Below are 9,753 nucleotides of genomic sequence, written 5' to 3'. Positions count from 1 at the left end.
AATTTTTTTGTTACGGTTAAAACATAATTATTGAATATGAGACTTTGCATATATGTGTAATACTATTATGAGTAAATATTCAATTTTTTATAGAATTTTTCGTGGCATTTGCTAGTTATTGTGCAACTGTGCACGAAGTGTGCACGTGAAGTTTGTGTGATATGTTTTCTTCTAACCCTTTTATATTTTCATTGCGCTGCCTAACATCGATCTATATACCCATTAACAGCAATCACCAATAAGTAATGGAACTACAATCATCATGGGCTACTTTCTTTGCCGTCGTGCTTGCCACCGTCGTCTTCCTCCTCCGGGCCGTTCTGCTCCGCCGCCGCCGAGCTTACAAGCTGCCACCAGGACCAAAGCCATGGCCGATCATCGGCAACCTGAACCTCATCAGCTCGCTGCCGCACCGCTCCATCCACGAGATATCCAAGCGCCATGGCCCCATCGTGCAGCTCTGGTTCGGCTCCTGCCCCGTCGTCGTCGGCTCCTCCGTCGAGATGGCCAAGCTCTTCCTCCAGACCAACGACGCGGTGTTCGCCGACCGCCCCAGGACCGCCGCCGGCAAGTACACCGCCTACGACTGCACCGACATCACCTGGTCGCCCTACGGCGCCTACTGGCGCCAGGCGCGCAAGATGTGCGCCGCCGAGCTCTTCAGCGCCAGGCGGCTCGAGTCGCTCGAGCACATCCGCCACGAGGAGGTGCGCGCGCTGCTGCGCGAGCTGCACGGCTCCGGCGCGGCGGGGAACGCCGTGCAGCTCAGAGACCACCTGTCAATGGCGGCGCTCGGCGTGATCTCGCGCATGGTGCTCGGAAAGAAGTACGTCGAGAAGCAGCCGGCAGGAGGCGGAGCGGCGATGACGACGCCGGAGGAGTTCAAGTGGATGCTGGAGGAGCTGTTCCTGATGAACGGCGTGCTCAACATCGGCGACTTCATCCCATGGCTGGATTGGCTGGACCTGCAGGGGTACATCAGGAGGATGAAGAATGTGAACAGGTTGATACACCGGTTCCTGGACCGTGTCCTCGACGAGCACGACGAGCGACGGCGGCTACAGGGGGATGGCTTTGTGGCCAGGGACATGGTGGACATTCTCTTGCAGCTCGCCGATGACCCTAACCTCGACGTTCAGCTTACCAGGAATGGTATCAAGGGTATTACCCAGGTAATTCAATTTGATATATATCGAGGTTTTCTCACCATTTTATGTCTTGGGAAGTAAAATTTTGTGCATTCCTTCTATTTTGTAACTTCTATTTTGTAATAAGTTAATCTAATACATGATACGATATATCTCGAGAATACTTATAATTGGCCACTCGATTCACGGGATAAGAATCGGACGCTCTCTGGCAGAACAGACAACAGCTAGCTAATTTATCTCCTTCCTTTCTTCTCTCTTTTAAGTACTTTTTTCTTCTAAATTACTTATCCGATCTATAATCCAATCGCTCTGTTGTATTCGTTGTAATTAAATCTTTAAGATATCATAAATTATATTCTGATAAAAGAAAAACTTGTCTTTGAAACCATTAGAACTTAATGTTCCATACGTGATAGAGACATGGCTCAACGTGTGTTCACTGTGTTAAATAAAATTCACGCAGCTAACTGTATGTACTCTCTCCGCTCCATCCATGCAAGCGCTTGCATGCATTTAGTGACATTCAAAACGATTTTTCTACTAAACTAGTTATCTAATCTACGATCCGATCCCAACATTTTATTCCTTGCAATTAAATTTTTACAACAAGATATCGCATGTTTATATTCTAATAGAAAAATATGTTTCAATATGTTAACATGGAATGTTTCATACGCGATAGCATCATATTTCAACGTGTCTGCATTGTTTTTCACAAAAAAGTTAAATGTTTTAGTGGCTGAAATTTTTTCACCATTATAACTCCATGTTTCCATGGTAAACTGAAAGTCTGAAACGCTTGGCTGTCAAATTTTTTAAGAATCAATCGGGCGCCCGATTTGAATTTTTTCGATATATCTCAGCACTACTAATCTGGATAAGGATTCTATAGATTCAACTAATGCGTAGAAAAACAATTGAAACGAAAAAAAAACATAGTCGTGTTCACAGGTATATTTTTTTTGTTCATGTGCATGTCGAATTTGACTTTTCTTTCTGATAAATATAGTAAATTTAGATTGTCTAATTTTTATTCTATTTTTTCATATAAGTATTAGGACGACATTTTCATACAGTGCACCATTTGGCATATGCCTTGCGCAGGACCTTGTCACTGGTGGTGCGGACACCAGTACGGTGACCGTGGAATGGGCCATGTCGGAGGTCCTGAAGAATCCGGCGATCCTCGCCAAGGCCACCGAGGAGCTAGACACCATCGTCGGCGTCGGCCGCTTGGTGACGGAGGGTGACATACCACACCTCCCCTACATCCACGCCATCATGAAGGAGACGATGCGTATGCACCCGGTGGTGCCGCTGCTGGTACCCCGGATGTCCCGTGAGGATGCCTCCGTCGCCGGCTACGACGTCCCCGCTGGCACGCGCGTGCTCGTCAACACGTGGACCATCGGCCGCGACCCGTCGGTGTGGGACTCGCCTGAGCAGTTCCGGCCGGAGCGGTTCGTGGGGAGCGGTATCGACGTCAAGGGGCGCGACTTCGAGCTGTTGCCGTTCAGCTCAGGCCGGAGGATGTGCCCCGGGTACAACCTCGGTCTCAAGGTCATCCAGCTCACCCTCGCCAACCTGCTGCACGCCTTCTCCTGGTGCCTCCCCGACGGCGTCACCGCCGGCGAGCTGAGCATGGAGGAGATCTTCGGGCTCACCATGCCACGGAAGATCCCTCTCCTCGCCGTCGTCAAGCCCAGGCTGCCAGACCATCTCTATGCCGAGCCTTAATGACGCGCCATGCGTTGCATGCATGGATGTACGTCTGTTGGTGTCTAGTTTGATCGAGGTCATTGCGTCTTCTGCATTAATTCCTGGAAGCTATAGGCTCCATTTCAAGGATATATATAACTCCCTAGTGCATAGTTGCGATGATTTACGAATAATAGCACTAGAATGGTTTCGTATTGTAGTACTGCAAGATGCAAGCTTAAAATGTTGTCACCAGCGCTATGGATGTATGATAGTATGTCCTATGTTGGGACGGACATATCCAGTCCCTCCACCCTGCTAAATAAAAGGGATTCTATGTTTGCCATAAGTTTGATGATAAAATCTATCTTTATGTTTATCTTTATCTATCTATTCTATCTATCTATCTATCTATCTTATCTTATCTTATCTTATCTTATGTTAACTAATTAAAAAATCTACATAAACTGCCTTTATCCCTAGGAGGTTCATCATGGAGGGGTGTGTGATAATACATGAGGTGCTCCACGAAAAGAGAACCAAAAAGCTGAAAGGGATTATAATGAAAATAGACTTTGAGAAAGCTTATGACAAGGTGAACTGGGACTTTCTGATACAGGTAATGGTGAGAATGGGTTTTCCAAACAAGTGGATTAGCTGGATTAAAACATGTGTGATGGGAGGGAAAGTTTGCATAAATATTAATGGGGGAAAGAACTGACTTATTTAGGACTTGGGTCTCTCCCCTCTCATTTGTAACCTTGTTAGTGATGCCTTCTGCATTGGCACTTCCAGGAGTGAAGGAGTTCAATATGTTGATGATACAGTCCTCTTCATTGCCAATGATGACAACCAAAATTGTGGCAACAAAATTCATCTTGTACTGCTTTGAAGAGATGGCTGGCTTCAAAATCAATTACCGGGTTTTCACTTTTGGGATGGTTATCTCGTTGTCTTAATACTTTGAAAGACCAAACCTTTACATTCCCGTGTTCGACCTACCACTGCTTCTATTCATTCTCCTTGGAACCTTTAAAAGTTGGACCTTATTGTTTTTAGGGTTTATTGTCTCATTGGGTTTCATTTTTATAATGCATAGAAGTCTCATCAAACACTGTCACTATACTACTCTAAAGCCCACCCGCTACCTCTTCCCTTTATTGTCATCGGGATTTTAAAAATCGAACAGAATTATCGTTTGGGTTCAATTTTTACTTTCTAGATGTCTCGCTAAACCGTCAGCTGCTTTGCCACTATACTTCTCTACGGCTCGCCCGCTACCTCCTCTCTTTATTGTCACTGAGATTGTAAAATTGAACATGACTATCGTTGGGGTTTATTTTTTACTTTTTAGAAGTCTCGCCAGCCGCCGAGACCATGCTGCTTAATGGTCTATCCGTCATCCCTCCTTTTAACTATCATTACAATTTTATTTAGGGTTTTGTTAATAGTTTTTAGATGTGCCATCAATTATTACCACTCTACTCTTTTTCAGGCATGTTGCTTGGAAGTCCCGTGAAATGCTACCACTATAATCCTCTACAACCCATCCACTGCCTCATCTCTTTATTGTCATCAGGAATTTAAAAATCAAACATAATTATCATTTGGATTCATCTTTTACTTTCTAGAAGTTCCGCCAAACCATCATCGGCTTTGCAATTGTACTTCTCCATGGCTCGTCCGCTGCCTCCCCTATTTATTGTTATTGAGATTTTAAAATTGAATGCGACTATCATCGGGGATAATTTTTTACCTTTTGGAAGTCCTGCCAACCGATGAGATCGTATTGCTTAACAGTCTGTCCGTCGTCCCTCCAATTAATCGTTATTGGAATTCTATTAGTTATTTTGTTAATAGTTTTTTGATATCTCGTCATCCATCACCACTCTACTCCTTTAGAGGTATGTTGCTACTTCCATATGTGTTCCAAATGAATATTTTTTTTCCAAAATTCCATATTTTTTATTCTGATATATTTTTTTTATAAATTATATTCCTAGTTGAACTCTTATCATTGTTTTTCTATTTTTGGAATTTATTTTATTTTTATTCAGAATTTTAACTAATCTCGTCATGGGTTCTAGATGGTCTCTTCTTTCAATAGTCTTTAATTTTCTATTAGCAATTTATTTATCTATAAATTGTATTCCTATTTAAAATCTTATTTTTCATATTCTAATTTCAGAATTTTTTTTATTTCAGATTTTAATTGATCTCGTACTGTGTTCTATATGGACTATTCTTTTTATATTTCTTATTTTCTTCTCCGGTTTCTGTTGTTTCAAAATGGTATTCCTACTTGAACTCTATTTTTTATATTTCTAATTTCAGATTTTATTCTATTTTTTATTCCAAATTACAGTTATTTTTAAATTGTATTCGTACTTGAACTCTTCTTTATTTTTTTTCTAATTTCGTATTTTATATTATTTTATTTTTATTCTGAATTTTAAATAATCTCGTATTGGGTTATTATGTGGACTCTTGTTTTAAATTCCGAATCTAAGTTATTTTTAAATTTTATTTCTACTTTAACTTTTTTCTTTTTTCTAATTTTGTATTTTATTTTATTTTTATTTTGAATTTTAATTAATCTCGTATTGGGTTCTTATATGAACTCTTCTTTCAATATTGCTTACTTTTAATTCCAAATTTCAATTATTTTTGAATTGTATTCCTACTTGGATTTTTCTTTTATTTTTCTTCGATTAATGTGGAAATTTCTAGCCCCACAGAGAACATGATACCTCCATTCAAAGCTGTTTTAATAATATATAATCGATAAATATCATTACTATTCACGATATTGGCTGGATGCCATTGAAATTTTTCAAAATTGAAACCGTGTCATCGCCGTCATACTTTACATTATCACAAATCATATGTATGTCACAGCTCAGTTGATTTAAAAAGGGATCCTAGGGGAATCATCGGGCATGCCCTTGAAGTCTTGCTTTTGTACCTGTACGTCAAATAATGGAGTAGCATTTATCCCGTGCATAAGTATTGTTTCACGGCTTAATGACTACTAGTGTACTGTGTCCATGAGGAAAATGCAAATGAAATATATAAGGCCAAGCATGTTGATCATGCATGATGTGCCGCAGCTGGCAGCTGGCCAGCGATGGTGATGCCCTAGCTTCCTGTCCTCCTACGTACGTACGTCTCCATCGACGGATGGACCATGCGTGTAACCCCTCTCCCATTATATATCGACGACATTTTTTTTTCAAATGGTATCTTTTAAAGTATTTGGTTTGAATTTGGAAGAAAAATATATACAAGGGGACATCCGATCAGTAGAAACATATTTTTTCTAGACGGGCCAAAAAAGGTTTTCGTGTACGGACCTTTGGCCTGTCTGCTCGGAAGGGTCTGCGAAAATCCAATTTTTCCATGCGGGTGGCGTATCCACTCGCGAAAAATGTGCGGTGCATATTTCGACCGCACGCGAAAACAAAAATCCGAAAAAAACCACAAAAATCGAGCGTGTCTACCGCTGTCGTCCGCCGCCGGGGTCCTCCCGCAACTGCCGCCGCAATCCGCCTCCCGCTGCTGCCACCTGCTGCTGCCGTCCGCCGCTGCTGCCACTGGGCTCCTCACGCCGCCGCGTGTGACATTCCGGCCCAAAGCTGAAACCAATTTATAAGGCTTCTTCCCTCTATCTATATCACTCTCAGGTCAACTCTTTTACACGAATCGAGGACGAAAGTGTAAGTAGGTCTGCCTGTCGAGTGGGCTGGGCTACACGATCCTGGAGGGAGGGCTATTACAAATGGTATCACAGCCAACCCTCGTACGAGTCATTGTGCGGGCATATGGCGCATGGCGCATGTGGGCTTTGTGTGAGGTAAATGGCATATCATATGGCACCAGCACTGGATGTATAGACATGCGCTAAGATGGGGTGTGTACCTAGACATTTGCCTTTATGCCTTTTTGGCTATATGGGTGAGTTGGACCGACGAGGACGTTGGGTCCTTTGAGGAGGTGTGTGTGTGACATCCCGGCCAATTTAGGATAAGGCCTGTATGGTCCATGAGAGCAGTGTACGTATGTTAAGTACCAAATTTTTAGTTTAGCAAGGGTGAAACCAACTTATAAGGCCTATTCCCTCCAACCATATCACTCCCGGGTTAACCTCTTACATGAAGCAAGGACAAAAATATAAGTGGAGTGGCATGTGTAAGTGGGCCCACCCGTTGGTAGGGCTGGGCTGCGCGGTTCTGGAGGGAGGGCTGATACACACTGCCGCCGGGTGCTGCCGCTGCCTTGCTCCTTCTGCCACTGGGCTCTTCCCGCCACAGCAGCCGTTGTGCTCCTCCCGCCGCCGGGCTCCTCACGCCGTAGCCGCAACCGTTCATCTCCCGCCACTGCCACCGGATCCAGGAGGGGGACAGCCACCGCCGCTGGATCTATGTGGAGACGGCCGTCGCCACTCGCCCAACATCGCACGCCCATGTCGCCTTCACCGCGCTCATGCCGGCCACCGCCACTCTCCCGACCAGGAGAGTTTGAGAGAGTTAGGAGTACGAGCAGAGGAGAGGAGATAAGGAGAGATAGAAGGGATAAGTTGAAAAAAATTGAAGTGTATGTTAAAGAGGAACGGAGGAGGTAACTCAGGCTTCTGGACGGGCCATTAAAAGGCCCGCTTGTGAAAATATATTTTTTCGTGCGGCCGCTTATGAGGCCCGTCTAGAAAAATAGCTCTATTTTTTATACTGCTCCCTAAGAGGGCAGTCTATGAAAAAGATTTTCGCGGGTGGGTCTCTTAAGAAGTCGTAGCTAAAATAGGAGAACGACTTTTCCTGACGCGGATACTTGTGATCTGTCTGCAACTTATTGAGGTGCTTATACATGAAAATTATTTGTGTAGTAGTGTCCCCTTAGTGATGAGAATCCATTGCTAACTTAATTCCTATCCCCACTAAATACTTACTCTCTTCGCCCAAAAACAACTTCATTTTTTAACATCTAAATTATAACAAACTTATGCTTAGATATCTAGGGAAAAGAGTTTATGCTTAGATATCTTGAGAAACAAGTAGGTATGTTGGAGATAGTGGGGTGTTCCAGGCAAATGAAGCTGGTGCTTCACACTTTTGGCGATGGATTTTAAGTATCAGAAAATGATTTGTCCTAGGGGCTGAATGGAAATTAGGATCAGGTAAGCACATTTCCTTCGGGGAAGATATTTGGTTAGGTAGGGAATTAAGAGTAAATTGCATTGGGGGTATATAAACTTGTGAGGTGAGTGTAATCTAGTGCATGAACTTGTAGAACGCTTATTTTGGTGCACGAACTTATCAAGTGTGTGCGAACTAGGGCTAAAATGACATTACATTGTTAATCTTGATAATTTAGGTGCTGATTAGGATACTAGACGTAAATATAAATCTGAGAAAGGTTGCAATTTAAACATACATTTAGTTCAATTAAAAGATAGAATGAGGCAGTGATTGTCGATGAACATATGAAAATCGAGCTATGATACAAGGATAGGAAGATATGAAATTCATTATTTCAATGATGAAGGAAAGTAGAGACCAAGTTTATAAATATAGCATGTGTTATGCACTCACTGCATATTTGAACGTCACATACTAATCAACATCAACTTGGTAAAATTAATCTTGCTAAGACATTTTGGTCCTAGTTTGCACGAATTAGATAAGACCATGCAACAAAACAAGCGTTTTACAAGTTTATATATTAAATTGCACCCACCTAACGAGTTTATGTCCATCCAATGTGATTTACTCGGGAATTAAATTTGAAAATATATTGTTCATCTTTTCTCAAGAATATGCGGAATGTAATTTGTTCAATAGAAATATACTATTGATCCCGCGTAACCGTGACGTGAAAATGACCACATGGACGGTCTCGCACTATCACAGCGTGAGACCGTGCAGTGTCGCACGGAGAGGCTGCTAGACAGTCCATGTCATACGGCCGTTTCCATTCAATTCATTATTCACTAATCAGGGTAATTAATCCCTAATTAAATGGACGTTCGCTGTCGCTGATTCGATATGCGAGACCGATCAGTCTTGTTGTCCTGTTCTGCGAGACCACGCGGTCTCGCCTGTCCCAGCGCTATATCACTTGTGTCATCATTTTCGCTCAATAGTCTAGTGAGATTGATGGTATATTTTTGCCAAACAAATTGCTTTCTCAATATTTATGTGAAAAAGATAAATGAATAGTATATTTTTAAATTTAATTCGGTAGGTACATGCCCTTTGAAAATCAGATTTAGGGAGGTACTAGTAATATACCCGTGCTAAACACTACGGTGCAATTCTATTTGTCTGCATTTTTAAAAAAAATTTCATGTTTCCAAAAAATATTTTTATATGATCTGTGTATTTGAACTTTAATTAAATTCATATCGTACGTTAAATATATTTCATGTAAAGTACAGTACTATGATATTACGTGGGCATAGTAAAACTCTAGAAGACTTAATTATATATAATCACTTAAGTATACAATATAAAAGGGCAATATACGCATAAAATATGTTAAAGAAGTATAGAGTTTTTCCATTATTTGTTGCGGGCACAAAATAAAGCATTTGTTACATATATAGAATACACCCCATAGATAAATAACTATCCTAATGTTTTGCATTTGCGATACACTGAAGAAAATCTTGTACGCCGCTAGGAATGTTGATTTCGCACTCATTGTATACTAATGTTGCTAATGTTGCTTCCGTGCTAATGTTGCTTTCGCACTCATTGTATACCCATGTAGCTAATGTTGCTTTCGCACTCATTTGCGATACACGCTAGTTATCTTAATGCACAATAGTCTTTGCTACTTAAGGAGGAAGATGGCCAAAAAGTGAGAGAAGGTTGCTTGATTCTAGAGAAAAGAGTTTATGGCTTTTTCG

At 41.8% G+C, this 9,753-nt stretch overlaps 1 protein-coding gene across 1 annotated transcript; it reads left to right on the top strand.

Moving 5' to 3' along the window:
• The first annotated feature begins 215 nt into the window (after positions 1 to 215).
• Positions 216 to 3,238, top strand: LOC4346556 (dimethylnonatriene synthase). The gene is made up of 2 exons (XM_015755942.2): positions 216 to 1,172; positions 2,256 to 3,238. Exons 1-2 carry the CDS (start codon positions 246 to 248, stop codon positions 2,886 to 2,888), a joined length of 1,560 nt encoding a protein of 519 aa, XP_015611428.1. The 5' UTR covers positions 216 to 245; the 3' UTR covers positions 2,889 to 3,238.
• The last annotated feature ends 6,515 nt before the right edge of the window (positions 3,239 to 9,753 follow it).

The sequence above is a fragment of the Oryza sativa genome, chromosome 9 (assembly GCF_034140825.1).
Source record: "Oryza sativa Japonica Group chromosome 9, ASM3414082v1".
Classification (NCBI taxonomy): Eukaryota; Viridiplantae; Streptophyta; class Magnoliopsida; order Poales; family Poaceae; genus Oryza; species Oryza sativa.
The sequence above is the reverse complement of the archived record's forward strand: the minus strand, read 5'-3'. Positions and strand labels throughout refer to the sequence as shown.